The following is a 26,929-nucleotide window of genomic DNA, read 5'->3' as shown; positions in this document are numbered from 1 at the left end:
CCAATTTTTGAACCATCTCTAGTTTTTGACCCATGCATACGATTTTAGATTACTCCTTATGGAAACATTGCAGTAACGGCTAAAATGTCCTCAACTCCATGCGAATTTTCATCATTATTTTCATGGTAGATCAATGCATATCCACTTTACTGCTTTAGTTCAATAATCGTTTGATTATGTTTTTTTTTGATGATAGCATTTATCGAAAGCGAACGTAGAAAATTATACATCCTGGAAATTCAGCCTCACGCAGTATCTATTAAGTTCATAACTAATTTATATAATTATTTATATATACTTAGGACATCCTGTGAAAATTCCTTCATGTAGCTCTGTCGCAATTCCTAAAAAAAAATGTTTCAGAACTGTGAAGACTTTATTTTGGTTTTATTCAAAAGGTTTTCAACCTGAAGTGCTTTATCTCTTGCACCCTTTAGAAGTTCGTGCACTTATATACATCGATTTCAAATACAGATGTAGAACGCTGTATTGAACTTCAACTGCATTTTCGTTTGTCTGGAGTTGTGTTGAAGGTGTTGTGGCGAAAGTGATGTATTGGAAGCCCAAACGCAAATAATTGCTGAAATGGCATCCTAATCCAGAAATTCCTAGGGCTGAAAGTCTCGTTAATAAAGACAATTCATTCATTCATTCAGAAATTCTAAGAGGAAGGGTTATTGCTAGAAAGCGGAAATCGTTTATGGATTTACCTAATAAGGATATATTGTGCGGGATCCAAATCCGAACACCTAAGAAATGAATCTGAGCCATTCCACTTCATAAAAAACTCCTTCTATTTGTATGAAGTGTACGAATTTTGAGCCTGTATGGATTTCAGCCCCCTCTGTTATTTCTTTCAGATTACAGAAGCAATTGCAGGAGTTATATCAAACGGACATTCTAAAATACTAAATTAGTGTTAAACTTGCATATAATCTCATCTCATACATCCAACCGAGATATTTTCACGGTTCCGTAATTGATTCTAATATAATATCATCAGTTACACCCTCCCACCTGTTTAACCCACTCCACCATACATTTTTCTGTGTTCTTTGTTCTTTCTCTCATTCTTCTTTGCTCTTTGTTCCATTCTTCTAGCATACGAATCCTCCCCAGCTATTGATATGCTTATTCGGGTCCATAGTAATCAGTCAGCGTAACCTATTCAAGGGCCAAAAATCCCATGCATAAAATATATTTCGTCAAATATCATCTAAAGGAGTGGAGATATCGCAATTTTGAGGTGATTTTTTGCCCTTAAGGGTCCTAAAATCACCAAAACAAGCTGAAAAGCATACCTAAATTTTTCAGAGTTCACTAAAATGGGAAAACTGCACTTACGCCCTTTGCGCCACCTCTAAACCTTCACCAAAAATTCTCATTTTTTCACAGGATGTTATTTTGGGACCGATGATCATTTTCCACTTTGTAAATCCTGACTACGGAAGATTTTTGGAAATAAGCCCCACCCTAATGACACCTGTTACCTTCAATGTGGATAAAGTATTTGTAGCTCAATACTTCATTTAATAATTTTTTACTAACTTGATGTGGAAACAGTATCCTGTACGAATATGAAATTGGACCACTGTATTACAGGAGTTCTTCCGGATTTGAAGTTTTGATAAATTAACCTGAAGTGTATGTATAGGTTGGGCAGATGAATTTGGATTATTCTAAAAATGTATGTTAGAAAATTATTATTGTTTTAAATTTTACAAAACAAATATTTTCGAATGCTTTCTTATGTCTAGAAGAGACCAAGACCAGATAAATAGCTATAATCTGAGCCTGAAGCTTTGGCAAGATTTTTGTTCAGTTTTAAAACTGGTACTACCTTAGCATTTTATTATTGAAAAAATCATCAGTATACAAGCTAAAATGTTCTCAATAATGATAAATTGATCTCATATGACTCATTTCCTAAAAAAAAGTTTGTTTGTGCTTTCGTCACAAAATTTTAATTTTCGCCCCATAGTGGAGATGACTTCAGCACCGGGCAACAAATTATTAGCGATCCCGTGCCGAGTGCTTGCACACTCAGACCCGGTGACTGATTTATACACATTCTAGCTGACAGACACACACAGTTTGTAGTTTGCACCGCACGAAGAGAGGGGGGAGGGTGCGGTCTCGAAGCAAAAGCTTAGTGCAATCAGTATTGGCATTGTTGTTACGGATTTGATTAATTATCGATAGAGAGAACACTTCAACTGAGCAGCCAACAAACAACTAACGCCACACTCTGCTCTTTTCCGTTCAATTTCAGATACGACTGCGAAGACTCCAAAGCTGCTTGTAAAATCCTGTAAGTATAATTGTTTGCCAGCCGCCGGCCGGGTTGCGACGCTAATAATTTACTCACCGCAGTGTTGTTGCTGTTGTTGTTGTTGACGGTGCTGTACCTGTAGCGTTGTTGTTTACCCGGGGAATACTTTGTTGCACTTGGGCGGGTGCAAACCATTCTGCCATATCATTTTGCAAGGGCCTGGGTTGGGTGGCGATACAGCAGTGGTTCCCAAGCTTATTGAAGGGGTGAACTTTAACTCCTTTGAGAATCTCATTAATTCAGTTTACATCAGAACAGATAACACTGAATCATCAATTTCACGCCACATTACTCGGTTCGTAGCCGCATCTCTCCATCTTCGGTTCTGCCCTACGCTCGCCAAATCGATGCGCACTTGATCGCTGCGCTCCACGTCTTCTTGAACCAACCAGATCCGAAACGTACACCATCTTTGTTTGGTTGATGTGCGGCATTCTTGCAACATGCCCTGCCCATCGTATCCTTCCAACTTTGGCAACCTTCTGGATACTGGGTTCGTCGTTGAGTTGGGCGAGCTCGTGATTCATCCTTCGCCGCTACACGCTTTTCCTGCACACCGCCGATGATCGTCCCAAGCGAATACGAAGCGCTTGCAAGTCCTCGAGCATCGTCAACGTTTCATGCCCCACCAGCTAGCATGTACTTTGTCTTAGTCGCAATCACAATCAGTCCAACTTTTGCTACCTTGCGTTTCAGGCTGGTATACATGTCTGCCACCTTTTCAAACGTTCGGCCGACTATGTCTATTTCATCCGCGAAGCAAACAAACTGACTGAATCTCGTAAAAATCGTATCCCGGCTCTCCGCATAACACCTAGCGCAATATTGACCAACAGGCACGAATCACCATCACCTTGTCGTAGTCCCCGACGTGATTCAAACGAACTGGAGTATTCGCCTGAAACCTTCACACAACTTTGCCCTTCCATCGTTGCTGTTATCAGTCGCGTGAGCTTCCCGGGAAAGCTGTTCTCGCCCATGATCATCCATAGCTCAATGCGGTCGATACTATAGTATGCCGCCTTGAAATCGATAAAAAAGTGATGCGTTGGGACCTGGTATTCACGACATTTCTGGAGGATTTGCCGTACAGTAAAGATCTGGTCCATTGTCAGTAGGCCGTCAACGAAGCCGGCTTGATAACTTCCCATGAACTCGTTTACTACAGGTGACAGACGATGAGAGACGATCTGGGGTAATATTTTGTAGGCCGCATTTAGAATGGAGATCGCTCGAAAGTTCTCTTAATCTAACTTGTCGCCTTTCTTGTAAATGGGGCATGTTACCCCTTCCTTCCACTCCTCCGGTAACTGTTCTGTTTCAAAGATTGTGCTTATCAGCCGGTGCAGATAAATGATCAGCCTCTCCGGGCCCATCTTTATGAGTTCAGCTCCGATATCAACTTTACCAATAGCTTTATTGTTTCTGAGGAGGTGGATGGCATCTTTAACCTCCCTTGAAGTGGGGGCTGGTTGGTTTCCATCGCCCTCATTACTGACGAAGGCATTTCCTCCGTTGTCTCGTCTTTCTTTTGCCAGTGCTATCAGCGCCATTCAGCTGTTCGTCGAAGTGCTGCTTCCACCTTTCGATCACCTCACGCTCGTCCGTCAAGATGCTTCCATCCTTATCCCTGCACATCTCGGCTAGCGGCACGAAGCCGTTGCGGGATGCGTTTCTTGAAACCGGCACAGCTGTTCCATCTTCTCGCACTCCGTCTTCTCCAGGCGGCGTTTTTTCTCCCGAAAGAAGCGGGTCTGCTGTTGCCGTTTCCGTCTATAACGCTTCACGTTCTGCCGGGTCCCTAGCTACAGCATGACCGCTTGCGCTGCATTCTTCTCCTTCAGAATGTGCCTACATTTCTCGGAGAGTTTTAGGCGCATTTTCACCATAAAGCTGTTTCAGAGTCGATGTTAGCGCCACGATAGGTCCTGACATCGATAACGGCGGAGAAGTGCCGTTCATCAATCAGAACGAGGTCAATTTGTGATTCTGTCTGCTGGGGTGATTTCTAGGTATTTTGGTATGGAAGGCTGTGCTAGAACAGGGTGTCGACTACCTGAAAAAACCTGGAAAGTCAGGGAATGTCAGTGAATACAATTTTTGACCTGGAAAGTCAGGGAATTTCACTACAGGTCAGGGAAAATTATCTATCAATACTATATTACAACATCAAACGAGTTGATTATTTGCAAATTATTGTTGGACGAAATGAGTAATCAATCTTAATTATTAACCATTGATAAAGCGCTGTTATATATGGTAAAGTTAACTATATTTTACTATCTATAAAAAAATCCTCAGAATTTCGAATTTCCAAGCGCTACTTTAGGATTTTCATCAGGATCTTTCCTATACTGATGTTTAAAATCGCAGAATGAACACAAAAAATTCCCCAGATATTCTGGAGATTCTTCTGAAATTCTCCTTAAGTGTTCAATCTGCGATTCTTTGCAATTTGTCATGTCTGGATCATCCCCGCCATCATAAATTTAATTTTATTGACAATTTCATCGGCCTTTTCCGGTAAAATTAAAATTGTAACATTTACCTAACGTTTACCGAATTCTTGTGAGTCGAAATTTTAGTGCTTTTCCCCTGCTCTAAGATTTTAAATAATCCAGAAATTCTCTAAATAAAATGTCTGCTTTGATAGATTGAAATTTTGTGAGATTTCTTGAAAATACTCTTAGAAGAATCGATTATTGAATTCTTGGAGCAGTTCCTCACAGCATTGCTGGAGGCACGACAAGTTTTTATTAGAACAATAATAAATCCCTGAATGATTTTTTAAAGTATTTTTAGATGAATTCTTCGGGGAAGAAAACCAAGGCATAATTCATATGGAAAGTCCAAAATTTTTATTAAAATAAATAAATTGTAACAAATTTTCGCGAAGAATAATTTGAAGTACCTATTCGAAAAAATACTGAATTCATTATGAGTGAAAAAAAAAATTGAGACTCTTGAAAAAATCTTCCTAAGTATTCTTGAAAAATATTCGCATTAGTTTATGGAGGAATGACGTAAGATTTTCTGTAATAATTTATGAAATAGCATCTTCTTATATTAAACAAATACAAACATTGAGAATTTGCAATCTTGAAGATTTTAACTGAGTATGATTAGTAAGTAGTTGACTCAGGATTTTCTGGGTATCTACTCAGGTTTCACTATTTTTTGTTTCATACGAATCTTTAAGCTTTGAAAGAAAACACTCAAGTGATTAGTCAAGCTTTAAAACACGCTCTAGAAAATTGTCTAACAGTTGTATTCGAGTAAAGTGAGAGCCTTTGCTAAACTGAGCGAAAGCTTTTTCTTTATACGACCTATTACGGTCCAAATAAAGACCTTAATTTTCCTTGTAGTTGCTCAAAATTTGACGGCACTTGAAGTAATACATCAAAATCTAGAATGTCGTAGAAAGTGTACTGCGTTATGCCAAACTTGGTAAACAAAATGTAACGCTGAGCCCGACAACTATATTTTTATTTCGTCTTTAAATTCAGTACTCGGAAATGTTTCTGAAAAATTACTGGAAGGTCGGGGAAAGTCAGGAAATTTTATTTTCTAAATTGAGTCGACATCCTGTAGAAGTGGGTGCTACTAATATCCATTTTCACGTATTGTGGCCAAATATGAGCTTAAACCACAAAATGAAGTTTAAAAATTAAAACACTTCCTAAGTGAATCAAAAGTGCCAAGAATAGGATCCGGACTTTTCTGTAGTTTTGTTGAAACGTGTTCAACTTATTAAATATTAAAACATATTTTCAGTGACAATTGGCCATAAGAATTCTCTGGAATATAGTTTCCCGATCCACTAGCGTGATCTTTGAATCTATAAGAATCTTTTCATATGACGAGAATTGCAGAGCAATTTGTTGCTTTGATTTTATCGTTGTATTATCGTGCTGCATTTAAGAGAAGTTTTACGCCATCAAAGAACCTCCCGGAATACAGGTCTTTAGGTCTACCTAAGTGAAAGAGAGACATTGAACGATGCAGATCATGCTCTTACTAACTAAATAAAGTAAACTTCATGACATCAGAATCAGATCGTTGAAAAATATGTTTGTGTACAATCTGGGTCATCCAAAAACTTCCTGAAATGGAGGTGAACAAATCTTCTATCATAATTTGTTACTTTTTGTTGATTTTTGGATTTAGTTCTTATCCAGAAATTTTTGAATAATTAAATTTCGATTGTGAATACAACAGAAGTTCTGAATCAATCAAGAAGTTCAATAAGTGATTGTTTGATGAGCAGAACACGTTAAATAGACTTATTCCTGGAATATAGGTCAATAGTTTAGACCTATAAGCTGGAATATAGGCTATTACATGCTCATGATGAAAGTAGCTCCATGAAACATGGCAGTAGCCAGAGGATGGCAGGGGAGAGCCGTTGCCCCCGAGACTTTGTAGTTTGCTACAAAGGTTAACATATAGTTGAATTTATAAAAAATGTTTTCAGCGTATTTATATAAAAATACGTCAACATAAATTTTGTAGATAACAGAGAGTCTTAACATCAGACTTTTGCAAAATATCAGAAATCATTTTGGGATTTTGGCGTTGCCTCGTCCCTCCCTGGTCAATAGAAAAAAATTGTCACGGAATTTCTCAAAAATTATCCTAAGCATTTACATTTATAAAATGATTTCTGAGATATTCCTTGAGAGTTTCTTGAAGTACACCATAGACTCATTTTCTAACATAATTTAATAGAAATCATTTGAAGGTTTCATAAACAGTCCGCAATATACCTTTGAAGGAATCTGCCAAAAATCTATTATGACACTCGAAAAACATTAACTACCAGGATCTGCCAAGTTATCTTAGTTACAATGGGATAGAACCAGAAATTTTCAGAAGAATACGCCAAAGAATTTGATGAACGAAAGCTTTACATATTACACAGAAATTCCACCTAGAACTCCTCGGGATGCTTTTTCTCCGATTATTCAAGGAATTTCCTCGTTAATCACTTCAAGGTTTATGTAAAGAAATCGTCAGCAAAACCTCTAGGTAATTTTTTGGAATGCATCTTTAGAAACCTACCAAATTTATATGTTTTCAAATACAAGGAACTGCTCCATGTTTTTAAACGTTCTAGCAAAGAACTTACTAAGAAGTTCAAAGGGATGTCTCAAAGTATTCATCACAAATGGCAACTTCTGAAATTTTTCTGAATGTTTTACGAGAAAATTGAATCTTATGAAATTAGTCTGCAAATTTTTAGCACTCTCTTGAGGAATTCTTTTATTTGATCCTTGTGGAATGCCGATTGTTTTTTTTTTTTTAGAAAACTTTGCCTACTCATTGACAAATTGCACCTGATAGTTATAGTCTTAAGATCAATTATTAACTAAATAAACTTGTTTCCCAACTAAAATCACTTTTTTTCACACATTTTTCTGGAAAACCCTCATGAAATACTACCTCAGATTGATCAAAGAATTCATTCAGAAACACCTACGAGAACTCCTCAATGAACCCTTTGAAAGCATTTTACATATATATCACTAAAATTCCTTCAGGAATTCTCACAGAATTTACAACAAACTCAAGTATTTATGATCGTTTTAGAAAATTGCACCAGAAACAGCTAAGGCTAGCGAAATATTTATACAATAATTATTCCGCGAGCTTGTCTAGGACTTGATCAGAAAATTCATTAGAAACTAAGAAGCACTGCCAAAGAAATTGCTCCAGGGATTCTACAAAATAATTTGATTTAAATATTTGTAGGATACTATCGTTAGTATTTCCCTGGAGATACATATCTCTCGAGTTTGTTCAAGGCAGTTTGCTGAATACCTTAGGGAATTATTTTTTTTTAAACCTTGTTTATGTTTGATCTTTTCATCCCGGATGTTTCTAAGAATTACTTCTCTGAGATTCCATCAGAGTGTTTACAAGAGTTGAATTCAATTATTAGAGTTTTCTCAAGTACATCTCAAAAAGTTCCCTGCTAATTGTTTAATAGTGTTTGTAAACTTTCAAGATTTTTTATTGATAAACCACTCAAGCAATTAATGAGAAATTAGCTCAAGTGATATCATTTGTTTCCTTACTGGAATTTCATCTTAAACGTATCGTTTTTCTTTGTCCAAGAATGTATTCAGTGGAAAACCACAAAAAGGAGAAGGAAAAGTCTAAAATTGCCGAACAAATTGCCTCATGGACTCAAAAAGTTGCTCAAGGGATATTAACCCCTCTACCGGCAGCTTAATTTTTTACCGCAAAATTCAAATTCAAATCGTTATAACTTTTCTGTTTTTCAATATTTTTGCACCATTTTTTCATAAGCTCTCAAAAAACTCTTCTAGTTTTAGGATTTGAACTGTGTCGATATTGATCATTGGTCATCTGGTTTTGAAAATATTACCAAATTCCTTGGGGGACCGACTCGTAACTAGAACCCCCCGTTAATTTCTCAGGCTACAGAATTTTAATCGTATTCGGATGTTCACTCTTCGGAACAATACATTCATAAGAGTATGTTGTGAAAAAATGAAGCAATTTGGTGCAGCCGTCTTTAAGTAATGACCATTTAGGTTTCAGGAACCACGCTGGCCAAATAAAGATCTTAAAAACTTCAAAAAACTTCATATCTTAATTTTCCGATATCTCCAAGAATACTGAACCGATTTGTATGATTTTTTTCAGAGAAGCTCCTTGTTACCTGGCATTATATAGCCCACATTTTATTTTTTTGATAAATTGATCAAAAACAATATGGCCGCCAAAGACATTTTATATGGAAAATGTCGGTCCCCCAAGGAACATCGGAATATTTTTAAAACCAGATCACCAATAATTCATATCGACACGGATTCCTATACTAGAAGAGTTGTTTGAGTAATTGTGAAAAAATGTTGCAAAAATATTGAAAAACAAATAAGTTATAACGATTTGAATATTTATTTTGCGGTAAAAAATGAAGCTGCCGGTAGAGGGGTTAAAAAAATTCTGAAGAGATCCATGAGGAAAATTTATATTTGAACTATACCTATCGGGATTATTTTTTATTTGCAGGTGTTATTACCTAGAACCGTGTTACTGGTTACCTTTTTGGATGTTTCATTTTAATTCTGCGTTTCGTTTCACGGCGTACCATGAGCTAAATGACATTTGAACGATGTGCAAATCAGAGATGGGCAAAACGCTCATTTTAGTGCACGAAACCGATACGAATCACTCATTTTAGTGAACCGGATCTTTTGGACGATTCAGTGGCCCAGCGGCTCACAAAGGAAGAACAAACGGAAAAAAGAGGGGATGACTCCCTGTTGCGTGACATGCTTCGCACCTCTCGATCTTTTATTCTTCGTACATTTTTCACCAGAAACTCACTCTCGGCCAATTTCCCCTATCCGAACAAAAAAGAAAAAAGCAAAATGTACTTTACCATTCAAGTGGACACTTTTTTCTCTATCTTCTATCTTCCTGTATGCAAGTGAGAGAGGAAAATCAGTTGTGTATGCTGAGAGTGCGCAGCGCACTGTGTTTGCATGTGTGCCGCGGCGCGTGAAGCAAGGCACTTGACAAGCGTTATAGAGGTCTACAGACAAACTGTCACAGATACCAATGTAAAATCAATCTTACACAAGTCGATTTCCTCAGAATGAAAACGTATCGATGTTTGTTTGACGTCACTTGAGTTTTCGATGAGCAATTCTGTTTATGTTTGGTTTCTCACAGCAAACAAAAGCAATGTTGTGCCTGTTCTCACAGCAAATCAATAAAACTTTGTCGATATTGCACTACTGCGCAGGCAATTGGATTGGTTTATAATGACACCAAAAAGAGAAAAGAACGAAGGAAAACAGGTGAAAATAATCGGTTCGTTCGGTTAGGGTAACTTTTTTGTCTGATCCCTGCTGATCAAATGAACCGTTTCCCACAAAAAAAAACAAACACGAACCACTCGTTCTTTTGAGTGGCTTTTCGGCCATCTCTAGAGCAAATTAGAGGGGTTCAAATTAAGAAGTGTTCAGATTAAAAGTGGTCAAACTAACGGGGGTACCCAGTATTATTAAGAAGATTTTTGGTAAGAATTTTGGCGTTATGAAAGTAATTCTTGGGTACTTGGTGTTTATTTTGAAATAGTTTTATGCCATGAAGAGCTTCTGTACGAAATAGTAAAAGATTTTTAAAAATTTTCGCATAGATATCTCTTGATTAACTTTTGATAATATTCTTAAATTAATTCCATCAAGAATCTACACTTCCCACCATAAGTATGGAATGGTTGGAAAACAGAGCATTGAAGCACTTTTGAGTTAAGCATCACCCAAAATCTAGTGATAAAGTTTCTTCAACTAAAATAAAAAATCGCAGGGGATTAAAGACGTATTGTTAAAGATGACCTCAAAAATATAATGATCTAGCACCTCATAATCACGAGATAATATTCATTTCAGGTGATGCTGAACTTTTCAAGGTGCTGCAATATTCAGTATGAGTGTTGTAATACGCGATTCCATAATTATGGTGGGTAGTGTATATGAAACTCGTCAAGAAAAAGATTTATGGAAGATTCTTTGTTGGATTCCAAAATACTTACCAGGAGTAATGTACTAAAAAATATCTACAGGATCAATCCTTAGGGAAATTCAGAGAGTAAAAAGTAAACAATGTACAAAAAAGGATGGTAGATCATATTGAATGAAATTCGTGAATAAACTTTTGAGGTGGCTTGGACGTAAATGCATTTACGCATGCTCAAACTTCAAAAAAATGTTGGAGCGCCATAGCTTGCACACATTTTGGCCTGTTTAAAAACCATATTTATTAATAATATTTTCAGCTTACATGAAAATCACAATTTTTTAAGAGTGCTTTGCGAAGGCCCAAGCTGTCCGATTCGTTTTCCGCGCGCTCGGAGTGTTTTTTCGCTGGTTTCATTCGCTTGCTTAGTGTTTCACAAAGGCCCAAGCAGTCCGATTCATTTTTCGCGCGCCATCGGAGTTATTTCATATTCCTGCTTATACGTGTTGACGCTGCGATTGTTTACTGTTCAGTCGAGGATGGATTACCAACTGGTGAGCTCGTTTCATTCTTGTAATAACACATTTGTATCATGACATGTATCTTTTATGAATTTGTTAGGCAAACTATGGATGGTTCGTCACTTTAAGTGTTGACATAAGCGCTTATACATGTTTTATAAAATTTCGAGATTCAACCCTTTGAATAGTTCGATGTTTGAGATGTCGACGCATTGATAGATAACTTTTTAAACATGAATCGCATTACCGCATCAGAAGCCCTCCCACTAACAAAACTCCTTCCCGTGGCAACCATGAGGATGCAGAGGTATACTCGGTCTTTAGTAACAATGGATGTCACACTAACATTCATTCCCTTCCCCGATGACCGTAAGGACGTGGCCGGCGCCGTTATTGATATTACTAATTTCAGAGTCCTCGAAAATGTACATTGAAGATGGTATGCTACTTCCAAGCTACATCTGTTGGTTCCCTGTACAATTTTGATTATTCTTATCAATCACGGTGTAGCAACTACGAATTGTACGGTCATCAATGCTCTTGATCATGCTTGAAAAGCATAATTTTTGAAACAGGGGAAATGTATTTCTTACGCGTTGGCTCCAAAAGGCTTCGCAATCCACTTGATAAGTCATCATGCCCCCCTAGTGGTCCGCGGACCACGCGGTTGGCAATCTCTGCGCTAGAGTTTTCCGAGTGGGAGGGAGAATGTTTTCCGGGATGTTGAGCACCGTTGAGTTTATTTTCACGCGCACCGGGTAAAGTGCTGGGGCCTAATCTGGGAAAACGTTTGCCAGCAGCAGCAGTGGTGGCAAACATACGAATGCAATTACACCGCTAATAGGATGTAACTGAATTGACTGATGCCAGCTTGATCGCGGCTTCGCGGTTACATTGTAGAAGAAAAACGGAAATCGAAGGTGTACTCACTGATTTGGGAAAAAAGGTTTTTTTCTCGGCTTACGGTTGGTTCGCGGTAATCTTTGTTGTTCTGTGGAATGCCATTATTCGAGTGCCTATTCAGTGTTGAGAAAAGGAATCCAATGAAATGATGTTTGGGGTTGAGAAGCGGCAATGTTAAACGTTGAGGCTGAATCATAGAAAATAGGCTTACAATGTTGCAAAGGCAAAAGAGTAGGGGAAGTGTTCATCATATTACTTGTTATGGGTAAAACCCGAAGCAACTGCCAAGTATATTTTTTATATATCTTTGTTGATAAGGTAAGAGGTAAATCAGAATATTAATATAAAATGTTATTAATTTTATAATGTTTAATATTATTATCAATGTGATTTTTTAGGTTCAATATGTATCTAGCATGAGCCCTAGATACTTAACTTTATCTGATCAATTTATTGGAACTTATCGTGAGAACATGTCTACTTGAAGATTCCAAATAAAGAGCTTTTGGTTTATGTGGAAATATTATTAGTTGAGTTTTGGAAGCATTAGGAGAAATCTTCCATTTTTGCAAGTATGAAGAAAAACTATCCAAACTTTTTCGCAATCTACACAGGCTGCGTCTTTTGGCGGAGAGGCCTGTGTCATCCGCAAACAAAGTTTGTTGATAGCCCTGAGATTACTCGGGTAAGTTGGATCCGAAAATATTGTATAATTTTGGTCCCAAGATGCTGCCATGACGAAAATCAGCTCTTACAGGAAGTCTCTCAGATTTGTAGTTCTGATAACCTGAAGTGTACGATTTGACAGATATCTTTGGATTATTCTAGCTATGTATGTTGGAAAATTGAAGATTTTTAAATTTTAATCAAACCTTCATGCGAAACACTGTCGAATTCTTTTCCTATGTCTAGAAGAGCAAGACCAGTATAATAGCCTTCAGATTTGTGGAACGAATTCAATTTGTTACACGTAAAAGTTGGTGAGTGGTCGAATGTCCATGTCGGAATCTGAACTGTTCATTGGCAAACATTGAATTTTAGTTGGTGTGGACCACCATTCTGGTGATTGATGATGGTAGATATTTCATTGCAAAATGCAGTGAAATGACATCTTGGAATCAATGAAGGGTATCAGTCTGGATTCGATATGATACGAACAGGTGGTTCCCGTCGCGAACTGTTTTGTCTGCTAAGTGTACCAAGAACATGAATGTTCGCTACCGATTCGCAACACAGAATGATAAAGCTGGGAGTCTCTTGCAGCAGCAGCGAAAGCTTTTCCAGTGAAATTTCAAAATTGAATGAGTTAAGAGCTTAGGCTCGTTGCTCGCTTCAAATGGGACAAATTTTACATGAAGTAGAAGGGAAATCCGAGCCTGAAGTGCTGGTAAAGCGAATGGTAGAGCAGTGATATCTGTGGAATTTTGCAAGCGAGACATCCGTTATTTTTTCATTCGAAAGATTACTTGGCTCGAAAAAAGTTTCTTGGAAATATGTATCAGCATACTGGTTTGATGGATAATGCAATCTTATGGTTTCTAATTGATATATTGCGGCTTGAAAACTTCATAATTTAGATAGCATTATCAACGTTGAACATTTGACTGAAAAGTTTTTCTATGTAATTTGACCAAGTCGCAAATACGAACAGGAAATAATTAAGTAGATGAAAACCCGAATTTAGTACTATACCATTTATTTCCACTATAGTAAATGGTAATAGTATAGTACAAAATTCGGTTTTTAATCTACTTATAGGTATTCCACTAAACAGCTCGTAGATTTATAATCAGGAAATAATTGCTTGACACTGTAATGGTCAGCTTCTCACGGTTTCCAATAACGTATAAAATGTTCGAGCAATTAAACCGTATTCATCTCTCTCAAGAGATCAATTACAAATTGAACCGACATCTGATACTCGATGATGTTCCTTTGAATTGACCGAATCGGACGTAGATACTGGCTTCCGTCTTCCTAGAAGCACCCACCTTTCTATGTCCTTAGATAAGAAAAAAAATCCGTACGAAAACAATTTTATGCTACCATCGAAATAAGCAATAAGAAAAAAATCACAAGAACGCGCACCAAGAGACACTGGCGTTCTGCTTTTGGCAGTTGATGTAAACAATTTTCTCCAACGCTGTGAATCGTTGAAAAGTTTTCCATGGCCGCGCATAATTGCCCAATGTTTTACCAGAGATGAATCTTGCCGGTGTGTTCTCAAAGGGCGTTGTCGTCGTGGCCTTTACCTTGCCTTGCGTTGCCTACAGTCAAAGTGAGTGATGTGTCCTAAAATGACAGCTTTTCGCAACAGAAAAAGCGGAAGAAGAAGAACTGGTCCAGTGGGGGTAGCTTGTAACGGTTGTGGGTTGCCCATCGGAGGGGTTTCGAGGAAGGGCATTGGTAAGGGGTTTTGGGGAGTCCCTTTTTTCATTTATTTAGTTAACATCTAAACAGATAACACTAAATCAACAATTTCTAGCCACAATACTCGGTTCGTGGCCGCATTTCTCCATCCTCGGTACGGCCCCACGCCCGCCAAATCGCTACGCACTTGATCCACCTACCTAGCTCGCTGCGCTCCAAGCTTTCTTGTACCGACCGGATCCGAAGCGCCTTTGCAGGGTTGCTGGTATTCTTGCAACATGCCCTGTCCATCATATCCTTCCAGCCTTGGCCACTTTCTGGATACTGGGTTTACCGTAGAGTTGGACAAGTTAGTGGTTCATCCTGGCGGCGCACACACCGTTTTCCTGCACACCGCCAAAGATCGTACTAAACACCCGTCGTTCGAAGACTCCCCGTAGAGGACTACCGGCCTTATGAGTGTTTTGTACATGATACATTTGATGCGGGTGTGATTCTTTTTTGACCGCAGTTTCTTGTGGAGGCCATAGTAGGCTCGACTTCCACTGATGATGCGCCTCCGTATTTCACGGTCAACGTTATTATCAGGGGCCTTCCTTAGCCGAGTGGTTAGAGTCCGCGGCTACAAAGCAAAGCCATGCTGAAGGTGTCTGGGTTCGAATCCCAGTCGGTCAAGGATCTTTTCGTAATGGAAATTTCCTTGACTTCCCTGGGCATAGAGTATCATCGCACCTGCCACACGATATACGAATGCGAAAATGGCAACTTTGGCAAAGAAAGCTCTCAGTTAATAACTGTGGAAGTGCTCATAAGAACACTAAGCTGAGTAGCAGGCTCTGTCCTAGTGCGGACGTAAATGCCAAGAAGAAGAAGAAGAAGTTATTATCAGCCATCAGCAAGGATCCAGGGTAGACGAGCCACCTCAAGAGTATCCCCGTCTTTCGTAACACTGCCACCTAGGCGAGCCGTGTCCGGTCGGCTCCGCCTACTAGCTACTTTGTCTTGGACGTATTCACCACCAGCCCAGCTATTGCTGCCTCGTGTTTGTACAGGTCTTCGCACATTTTTTTACACCTTCCATCGTTGTGCTTATCAGACTCGTGAGCTTCCCAGAAAAAGCTGTTCTCACCATGATTTTCCATAGTTCTACGCAGAGGGGGACCTTTTGCATTTTTTAAACCCGAGCAAAGGTGGGTAACAAAAAGATAACAAGTTGAGCTATCCGATAACATGTATTTGATAATTTAGTTTGTTTTCATTTTGGTTGAATAAGCAGGCAACATAACAAACGTGATAACAAAAGTTTATACTGAAAATATCATATAAATATCTCATTGTGTTATCACTTGAAACAGGTTGATAACAAGTTTAAAGAATGAATTATGATAACAAACATATGACGTCATTCACCCGGTGAAGGCATCCGCTCAAAATTCGTTGATAACAAGAGTCTTCCTATTGATATCAAAAAATAACAAAATTATTTCATGATGTATATCTTGTCATCACTATGTAATGCGGATGTTATTCGACTTTGCTCGGGAATTTAGTTTGGTACATTTAGCTTCCTTAGCCTAGTGGTAAAGTCTGCGGCTGTTAACATCCTAACAGATAAAACTGAATAGACAATTTTTCGTCACAATACTCGGAACTTTAAAATAACAATCAAATTTTTGTCTCCAAAGTTTCTCCAGAAGCTCATGTAACGAGTTTTTCAAAGAATATCCAGAAACCACCAGCTAAAAAATTTTCAGCGTTATCGTTACCATCTTTACGAAAAACCGATCTAGTGGGTCACCGAATTCCGTAAAAATTTGCATTTTGTTCCTTATCCGACATAAGGATACACGTGTTTTCGGACTATTGTAATTAGGGTGACCATTTCTAAAATAAGGTGACCAGCAAAATCGCGATCTTGCAAAATTTTTATTTTTTTAAGAACTTAAACTTTTGAACCGCTTGACCGATTTTCTATTTTTTTAGACGAAATGAAAGCTAAAGATTCTGACTTTTCAAGAAAAATATAAAATTTCACAAAAATTGTTTTTTACTTGAAAAAGAATCAAAAATTTCCGTTTTTTCGTGTTTTGAAGGCCTTGGGACAAATGGGGCTATTGCTGTTCTAATTTTTTCTTGAAAGTTCAGAAAATTTTACGTTAACTGTCAAATTTTCAGCGAAGTATGTTTTTTAGTTTTTGAGATATGTTTTTTTGAAAGTAACAAATCAGTAATTTTTCATCGGCGCACACTGTAGGCCTCAGCGCATTAGATTTTTTATTTAAAAAAATCATAACTTTTGAACAGCTCAACCGATTTTTTTTCTTTTTTATGGAATAAAAGCTTATTATTTGAACTTTTTAGAAAAAAATTGAAACTCTGAAAAAAAAATTTTACATGACAAAATATGAAAAAATGTAGTTTTTTAGGAAATTTTTATGAATTTCTGTTTTAAGTTATGATAATATGGTTTGCTTTATTATGTTTGTGACATTTGGATACGTAATACATTGTAAGCCATGTGTATGAAAATGTTGTAATATTGTGTGATGTTGAACTGTGTAAAATGTGCATCATTCAACATAAATCAAAAACTTATATATTTTTTAGATCCCCGCCAAAATTCCATTTAATTTGGATAACTACATACAAAAAGACATGCCACAAAAATTTACTTCTTTTAAGCTAATCTTCTTGACTGATGAGTTCTTGACTTTTTTAATATCCAACATTGTATCTTTGAATTATCCCCTTACTTTTTTCTGAATTGGCAACAACTGGAAAAAAAAATTGTGGAATCCTCGGATGAACTCCTATAGAAGCCCCTGGATTAATTTCCTGGTAAAATGAAAGAATGATGTACTGGAATTGTTTTGTTTTTCAAAAAATTATTGATGAAATGAAAATTTGTTGGCAGATATTCAAAGTTCATTTTCTAATGTCTGGCATAATAGGTATCAGGAATAAGCCTTGTTGGTGTTTTATGATAAATTTCTCAAACCATTCTAAAAACTTGCTGAGAAAAATCATGCAACACCATTATTGGAATTTTTTTGGGAAAATCTAATGAGTAATCAAGAGGAATCAGTAGTTATCATGAGTAATGCAGAGAACTCATGTAAAAATCGTTGAGGCTTCACAGAAACCTACGCAATTTTCCATGTATTTTCAGCATTTTTTGCACAATTTTGTTGAGGAATTGCTGTAGAAATACTTCCAGTGGTTCATCCAGATATTCCTCTATGAATCCATCCAGGAATACCTTCAGTGGTTCCGGTTCATTTGGCCGAACGCCATTTGGTCGAATGCCGTTTAGCCGAACGGCATTTGGCCGAATTCCGTTTGGCCGAACGCCATTTAGGACCGAACGCCGAAAGGCTCATTTGGCCGAATGTCGTTTGGCCGAAAATGAAAACAATAGTGAACAACAGTTAGCATGCATTAGTAATTCATTTAATAGAACAGGTTTTCCTAAAGACGAATACATTATCAAAAATTAAATAAATTATAAATAATTAGATCTTCAGTGCCAGTTCAAGAAACAGTCAGAGCTGAAAGAAGAAAATCTTAAATGTAAGCAACTATTCACTTGTCTACTAGCGGCAATAGCTACCAATAGAGGTTTTCTCATTGCGTTCCTAATCAACTTTTGACAGTGACTTAAACGGTTTACGTCCTTCTGTAGGATCGGTTTGCTTCGATCCCTCAAGAATCGTCCGCAGTAAATTATTTCATAGTTTTAGCAATCAAATAATTATGCAGCTTTTGCAAACACGAAGATTTGGCTTATTTTGAAAATATACGCAAATGTAATGCAACTGATCGTTATATCAGTATAACTTAATAGAACTGCTGATGATTTGAAGAAGATACAATTCCAAATTAAAAAATAAGCGAAATTATTGCCAATATTAATGAAACCAGTAGAACTCGAAAGAATAGCCTATGTTTAGAAGAAAGAATAATTTTTGATGAAATTATTGCAAATCACTTTAAACCTCAGCACACCGTTGTTTATCCAGAGACGAACCAATCATCAGCTAAGAGTCTTTTCAACAAGCACAGTTATTGAGCCGCTTTTCTGAATCCTACACACCAGCTTTGTATCAATTATTTTTTTTTGTTCGTAATTCGGCCAAACGACCATTTCGACCAGATGGCATTCGGCCAAACGACCATTTCGACCAGATGACATTCGGCCAAATGGCGGGACACCCCTGCAGTTATCCTTCCAAATTTTTCTTCATAGATTACTTCCAAGGCAATCATCCAGAAACTCCTCTTGCAAATACAGTACAGTGGGATTCAGTTTTTGGCATCCCCCGATATTGGCAATAAAACGGATCCGTTTTTTACATTTTTAATATAATTGAAATTTGTAATGTTTTGTAAATATAGTCTTAAGTTTTTGTCATTTGAACAGCAAGTTGACCTTCATTTTTAAGTGATTATCCAGCATTCCAAACCTGTGGTGTTCAGTCTGGAGTATACCACGAGCTCTTTCAAGACTTTTCATCAATGATACGGACTGCATAAAATTGTCAAATGATACATTTCTTAACTGGATGTAGGAATTTCCTATCTCGATTCTGGAGAATCTTAACGGGATTCTTTTTTTTTTCAGATGGTTTCTGGGAGTTTTCAGCGAATGCTTGAGGTTACTTCGTCGACTCTGGGGATTTCTAGCGGTTATTGAGAGTTTCTTACGGGAAACTGAGAATTAATAATTAGTTATTTGCGGTGCTGTTTTGGATTTTTATTGGTGTTTGGGTTAGTCTTAGTAATACTAGTAGACTTTTAAGAATTTCGCAACGATTTCTTAGCACAAACGAAGCACAGAAACGAAAGCCATTAGCAAATGGTAATGCCCCAAGGAATTCGTCCAGGAGTTCTTACAACAAATATTCCATCGATTTTTCCAGAGATTTTTTGATGAATCATTTATCGATTTCTCCACTTAGTTATAATTGCAGGAGATCTTTTAAGACTACCTACAGAAATTATTCGTAGAATACCTAAAAAGGTGCATTCGATGAATTTTTAAGAAGTTTGTTCAGATTTTCCTAGGTAATCCAACAAGAAACTGATTTTGCCAATGATTATTCAACTCATTTCTACAGCAGTTCCTTCAAAACGCCCTCCATGAATTCTCCCAGAAATTTCTTTAAAAATTTCCTCGAGGATTTTTTAGCACAATCCTCCAGTGTTTCCTAAAGAATATTTCCCATTGATTACATCTCACCTATCGCTCTCTGTGAAAATCATGATCCGCAATACATCATGAGAGTCTGTTTATCGTCTACTGCTACAACTCCGATTGAATCGTGGGAATAACAGTGCATGATAAAACTCATCTGAACAAACTCCATACCTGCGGGACACTATTGCTATAGGATGTTCGCGGATCATAAGGTTGCTTTGAGGTGTATTAGTTTTTGCATAAATGCTTGAAAACAATTTTTGGCCCATAGTGGGGCAAAAGTTCGAATCAGCGGGGCAAAAGTTCGACCCATTAAAATATAAGCGAAATTATTGCCAATATTAATGAAACCAGTAGAACTCGAAAGAATAGTCTATGTTTAGAAGAAAGAATAATTTTGGATGAAATCATTGCAAATCACTTTAAGGCTCAAGAATCCATCATTCAATCATCAGCAATCATCAAAAATGAAAAACCAGTTTTTTCTTTCAAATTTTAAGACATCCTTATGAAAATCTATCATTGCATTACAGATGGCATGTGAAATGCAATGATAGATTTTCATAAATATTGCTTGAATTTTGAACAATAAAACTGGTTTTGAAAATTTGTAAGACGATGATGGTTATTTTCCTCTTAAACCTCAGCACACCGTTGTTTATCCAGAGACGAACCAATCATCAGCTAAGAGTCTTCTCAACAAGCACAGTTATAAAGCCGCTTTGTAGCCCACACACCAGCTTTGTATAAATTAAATTTCAACCAAACGGGATTCGGCCAAACGACCATTACGACTAGATGGCATTCGGCCAAACGACCATTTCGACCAGATGGCATTCGGCCAAATGACGGGGCACCCCTGCAGTTATCCTTCCAAATATTTCTTCATAGATTACTTCCAAGGCAATAAATTCAGAAACTCTTCCTGCAAGTATAGTACAGTGGGATTCAGTTTTTGGCATCCCCCGATATTGGCAATAAAACGGTTCCGTTTTTTACATTTTTAATGTAATTGAAATTTGTATTGTTTTGTAAATATAATCGTCTCTTAAGTTTTTGTCATTTGAACAGCAAGTTGACCTTCATTTTTTTAGTGATTATCCAGCATTCCAAACCTGTGGTGTTCAGTCTGGAGCATACCGCGAGCTATTTCAACACTTTTAATCAATGATACGGACTGCATAAAATTGTCAAATGATACATTTCTTAACTGGATGTAGGAATTTCCTATCTCGATTCTGGAGAATCCTCACGGGATTCTTTTTTTTTTCAGATGGTTTCTGGGAGTTTTCAGCGAATGCTTGAGGTTACTTCGTCGACTCTGGGGATTTCTAGCGATTATTGAGAGTTTCTTACGGGAAACTGAGAATTAATAATTGGTTGTTCGCGGTGCTGTTTTGGATTTTAATTGGTTTTTTGAGTTAGTCTTAGTAATCCTAGTAGACTTTTGAGAATTTCGCAACGATTTCTTAGCACAAACGAAGCACAGAAACGAAAGCCATTAGCAAATGGTAATGCTCCAAGGAATTCGTCCAGGAGTTCTTACAACAAATATTCCATCGATTTTTCCAGAGATTTTTTGATGAATCATTTATCGATTTCTCCACTTAGTTAAAATTGCAGGAGATCTTTTAAGACTACCTACAGAAATTATTCGTAGAATACCTAAAAAGGTGCATTCGATGAATTTTTAAGAAGTTTGTTCAGATTTTCCTAGGTAATCCAACAAGAAACTGATTTTGCCAATGATTATTCAACTCATTGCTACAGCAGTTCCTTCAAAACGCCATCCATGAATTCTCCCAGAAATTACTCCAAAAATTTCCTCGAGAATTGTTTAGCACAATCCTCCAGTGTATCCTAAAGAAAATTTCCCATTGATTACATCTCACCTATCGCTCTCTGTGAAAATCACGATCCGCAATACATCATGAGAGTCTGTTTATCGTCTACTGCTACAACTCCGATTGAATCGGGGGAATAACAGTGCATGATAAAACCCATCTGAACAAACTCCATTCCTGCGGGACACTATTGCTATAGGATGTTCGCGGATTGTTCATCATGCCAGAAAAGTAAAACACCTACCTCGAATGGTAGCAAAAACAATGGGTTTTACCATTGCTCTCTCTTTGGGGCTTTCATTAGCAGCTGCAATTCATCAAACTTGTTACAGCTTGCAAAATCATGGACCGATACAGATGCGATGTTTTTCTTCACTTTCTTTGATCGTGCTTCAAAATCAATTGAGAACGAATTCTGCAAAGTCGGTCTTAGATTCTTCAAGTATATGGATTCCAAGGGGGCCTAGAATGTTTTTGCAGGTATTGCTTTTAAAAAAAAACTCGCTGAATTGAAAAAAAAATACAAGGAAAGGAACTTTTCACAACATCCCTTAAGGAAGAATCGAATTCCACGAACGCGTAACCGGTGTGTTCTACAAAATTTTCTCCAACTAAACGGTTGACATCGGAACAAATCCGCCCGGTGTGATAATTAAAACACAACAACACAATCTCCGCGTACCCCTGCAATCCTTTCCCGGAACCTTGGAGCTGCTTATGGCGGGGGGTTATCAATTCTGGGAACCAAGATGGCAGCAGCGCTTGCTCGTACCGCTTGGTGCTGCTTGCTGCTGCTGGTTTCCTAGCTGAGGGAACATTTTTCCCGGAATGTGATGAGGCTGGGAGTTTTCCAAGTACTTCCGAGAATTGTTTCAGGTCGACCAAAAAACTTTTCCTTTGCGCTGCAAAATATTGCCACTCCTGTTGTGTACTTACGTTCTCTCGTTTCAGTGCGTTTTATACCAGAAGAGAAAGACCCGGGGCACATAGGTCCAGGTTTCCGAAAAGCTGACAAAAACCCATTTTTTTGAACATTTTGTAGTTGAAAATCGAAGCCTAACGTAAATCTACTTCATCAGATAGACGGGGAATTATGTTTTTATACCAAGTTTAATTATTTAAAGCGTTTAAACGATATATTTCTTCAAATCAAGTCTAGTGCACGACACTGAAGACGACCTTACAATCGAGGTCGAATTACGCGTATCTGACAAAGTATACTAACTCTAGTGGAATTATGTGGAAAAAGACTTAATTCGGGTTTCATTCACTCAAAAATGGTGAATATGTCTAAAATGGGGTCTGCAACTCTAAAACATGTTCCCCAACATTTGGCTTGGTCAAATCTTGTAAAACATAAAGAATGCGCGATTTTTGTCATGATTTCCTATATTTGGACCACTGTGCGGGATGCCGTCCGGAGTTTGTTGAGTAGGTCCAGGCCCTCGACAAAAGACTCTCGGATCGGATGCTACCTTGCTCAAACGGGCACAGAACAAGATGGTCCGACTTTGACGAAGCATCTTTCGGTTGTCTCCTCTTCCTCAGGCCGGGCTTAAATGGTAAACTGATTACATCTTTTTATTCATAACGGCGTAGGTACCGGGAAACGCGAGCTCACTTTCACCGGAATCGATTCGGCAAACGAAAGGGAACCGAGATTTCGCTTTCACTTTTTCATAGGCTCCTTCTTTCCGGTGGCAACCGCAACAATAACAAAAGGATAGGGACAGGACAGGACGATGCGACGGTTGGGTGGCTCTCGAGAGAATTTTCTTGAAGCAGCCGAGGCGGTTTTCTATCACCGTGAGCTTCCGTTATTGCGATGCGTGGTGGGTGAGAACAGGACCGGATTTGAGAGGGGTAAATGCCCCGAGACTTTTGGTTAGAAGCCCCTCCCAAGGCTCGAAAAAAAAATTGATTTTCAATAGATAAACACATCATTTTTAATTTTTCAATCAATGTTCGATATCAGTTTCCAATGAAAAGCCAACTAAAAACTTGAGTCTTTTTTTTCTTTTCTTAGTACCGTAACTTGAGGCTCCCAAAATTGTTATTATCAGAAAAAATCACTATCCCATCTGGGCTTAGCAGTTGATTTTATTGAGCTCAACTGCATGTCTGGACAAAAAGTATTGGGGCCCGTTTTATGTTATCAAATTCGGAACTTACGGTTCTGTACTGTCTTCGTCTTCTCTGATAAGTCTTGCTTTGGTCATTTAGTCGTTTTGTGCTTCGCCTAAGTGAATTATAAGGTATGCTTGTTAGACAAACTAACTCATGTCCTAATGACATATTCTGATATCAATATTAGAATTGAAATTGTTGCTGCTCGTTTCGCAAATGGATTGAAACCCTGAAATTTGTAAACTGTAGTCAACCAACCGTGATGGTTAGTTATGTTTGCAATTGAACATCAACGATCGTTTCACAGAAACCAAATTCAGCAAAATGCGTTGGCATTCCCACGAATCTCAAAGTCACCGAACAGGATTCCAAGAAATCCACATTCAATTAGTTGCCATTTGTGCATGCCTTTCTATCTTCATCAAGTCCATCAACATTTAACATTTTCGGACTGAAATTTGTTCCTGCTGGTCCGCTTGTCCTCGTTTGCAATTGAAAAGCAAAAAAAAACTCATTCTTTCCAGTAATGTCATTCTATGCAAAACCCAATTTCCACTTGTGATCCATCTCACACGTTTCGGAAGCGGGTCGCGACTTTGAATTAAATATTAGACCGAAGTTTTTCGTTTTTTCTTGCGAGACATAGAGCGAGAAAAAATCCCCTGCTAATAGAAACCCGGTGCCGAGGGGCTGTGTCGAGTTCAAATCCAGATAACCCACTAAAAAGCATTTTCCAGTTTCGATTAAAGCCGGACAAACAACTGGCAGCTCCGGAGGTATCAGTGACGGTGCGTGTTGTCGTTCTACCGGTTCGTTCAGGTGGAGGAGCGATACGAGACCGGTTCACATCCTCGATCAACAAGCGACGGGGACTTAGCTGGAACAAAAACAAGGTTTTATACTAAAAACGTCAACTGGCAGGGCACCCCTCGGGAGAAATTGGTTTCTCTGTTTTGTGTTTTTTTTTGGGCTGGTGTTATTTCTTCGTTTTCCATCCAGTGCTGGATTTGGGCTTTGAGAGGCCCGGGTCAGATTTCATGAAGGGGCCTTAAATTACAAAAATTCAGTATCGTGTCATGAATACACAAACAAACAAACAGTATCGTAAAATCTAGTTTCATGAAACGAAATCTGATTATTTCTGCATTCTATTTTAATGATTTTAATTGTACAATTTTTAAACAAGTACTGGTATGTTTTAGATTTAGGAGTTACTTTGATAATGAGTATGTAAACACATTAAAATCGACAACCAAACTACTGTTTGGTATAATTGCAGTTTAATTGCTTGATTGGAAAAAATTAGTAGAAAACGTGGATAAGATTTGGTTCATAAAATAACAGAATTTATAGAAAAATTAACCTTCAAAAGGGTTTTTATTTCAAACATGCATGACAAACACCAATATTAGTCTGTATAAATTGGTATACAATAATATTTGTTGAAGTATATCGATTGATATTTACGTTTAGAAATTGATCTCAACATAAATCAAATATGTTTGTATTATAAGAAAGTGTATTTCGAACAAAACCGAATGAATTACTCAAAAAGGTCAAAGAGGGCGTTACATACCTCTATGCATTTGACATTTTATAGAAATTTTTGACTTCGATTACAAAAATCGCTCCAATTTATACAAATGATTATCGCTAAGAGATATGAGACAGGTTCCGTGTTCCACTATAACTGGGCCATCAGAGAAAAAAAAAACAAAGGGTTTCAAAAATGCTTAAATCGCATAGATGTTCAACATTCCAATATAAAGTTCTAAATGTTATCGCTTTCAACGAAAATAGTTCTGACTCGAAGTGTCAAACTAGTACACTTCACTTTTGCTTTCGTTTTGCTCAACTAATAAACAGAAATTAAAATAACGTATTTTAATAATATTTTTCAATATGTTACTAGTTCCCTAATATCAAAGTTACTCGCATGATCAAAGTTACTCCGCATTACGGTACCACAAACTGGCATATTTAACTAGTATTCTAATGGGATGTTAGATCCAAATTGACCTTTTTCCATTCTTAAAATTAAACCCAACTAAACAAAGAAGTGTTTCGAAATGTTATCGCAAACTTTCAGAACGGCATATTTCATCGCACAGTTGTCTTCTTAAAATTCGATGATTGGTATTGACCAAATTTCATATCTTTCGAAGTAAGATGAATTAACGAATTAAAAAAATAATATAAGTTATTGTTCAATTATTCGACTAAGGTCAGTTTGAAAAAGTCACTTTTCTATTCATTGTTTTAAGCTCTGACAAATATAGCTGCAATTATTTAGAGTATCATTGTTTGCTGATGTTACTACATAATTGTGTATGAAAACTTTTTCAATCAAAATATTTTTTTTGTTTCGTGTTAAAAGGTCAATTTTTTTGACCTCATCATATTTAAAAACATTGTGAGATATCTCATATCATAAACATTTTTGAGATTGTTTTAAATGTTTGCTACTACTTTTTGATGCACTCCTTAAGAAGAACAACTGTTGATGTGACAAAAATTTAACAATTTCACTGCAGATAGAAAAGTTCACTTTTCGCCTAATGTAACTTTTTAAGTATCCACGGGTTACTGGAAATAATTCGTGTAATTTTTTGAATAGCATCACTTTCAGTCTGAAAAATCTGAAACTATATTACTCGATTATTATACTTTTTTATCAAAATAAGTCAAAATTTAGTCAAAAATTGCGAATGACTGCGCAATTTTTGACTAAATTTTGACTTATTTTGATAAAAAAGTATAATAATCGAGTAATATAGTTTCAGATTTACTCCGTAGGGAATTTTTTTTTAGAAATATATCGTTATGTTCATGTGAATTATGTTCCAAGTTAACTCCATCAAAATCAACAAGCGTATAACATAGAAAAATTCTTAAAAAATTTCTATAACATTTATTAAGAGAAACAAACAAATTTTGTATGGGCGGAAATGCGTCGAAAACTTGATTTTCATGGAATTTAGTATGAAAAATGGCTAAAAAGAAAAAAAAATCAAAATTTCACCGATAGAATATTTTAAAACTTTCCTTCATAATCGGAAAGTTTCAAAATATTACCCATATAACCCAAATACTAAACTCTACCGAGAAAAAATCCGATGTACATTCGATTTTTATAATC

General features: G+C 37.2%; 1 protein-coding gene across 3 annotated transcripts in view; it reads left to right on the top strand.

The window, feature by feature from the left end:
• Window positions 1-26,929, top strand: part of LOC5579996 (aryl hydrocarbon receptor nuclear translocator-like protein 1) — a 333,517-nt gene that overhangs the window by 262,768 nt on the left and 43,820 nt on the right. For all 3 annotated transcript variants that reach the window (XM_021840597.1, XM_021840598.1, XM_021840596.1), the window contains one exon: window positions 2,273-2,311. In XM_021840597.1, the coding sequence (XP_021696289.1) occupies window positions 2,273-2,311 (39 nt within the window). The remainder of the gene's footprint in view (window positions 1-2,272; window positions 2,312-26,929) is intronic.

This window comes from Aedes aegypti, chromosome 2, assembly GCF_002204515.2.
Source record: "Aedes aegypti strain LVP_AGWG chromosome 2, AaegL5.0 Primary Assembly, whole genome shotgun sequence".
NCBI classification, from domain to species: domain Eukaryota; kingdom Metazoa; phylum Arthropoda; class Insecta; order Diptera; family Culicidae; genus Aedes; species Aedes aegypti.
The sequence above is the reverse complement of the archived record's forward strand: the minus strand, read 5'-3'. Positions and strand labels throughout refer to the sequence as shown.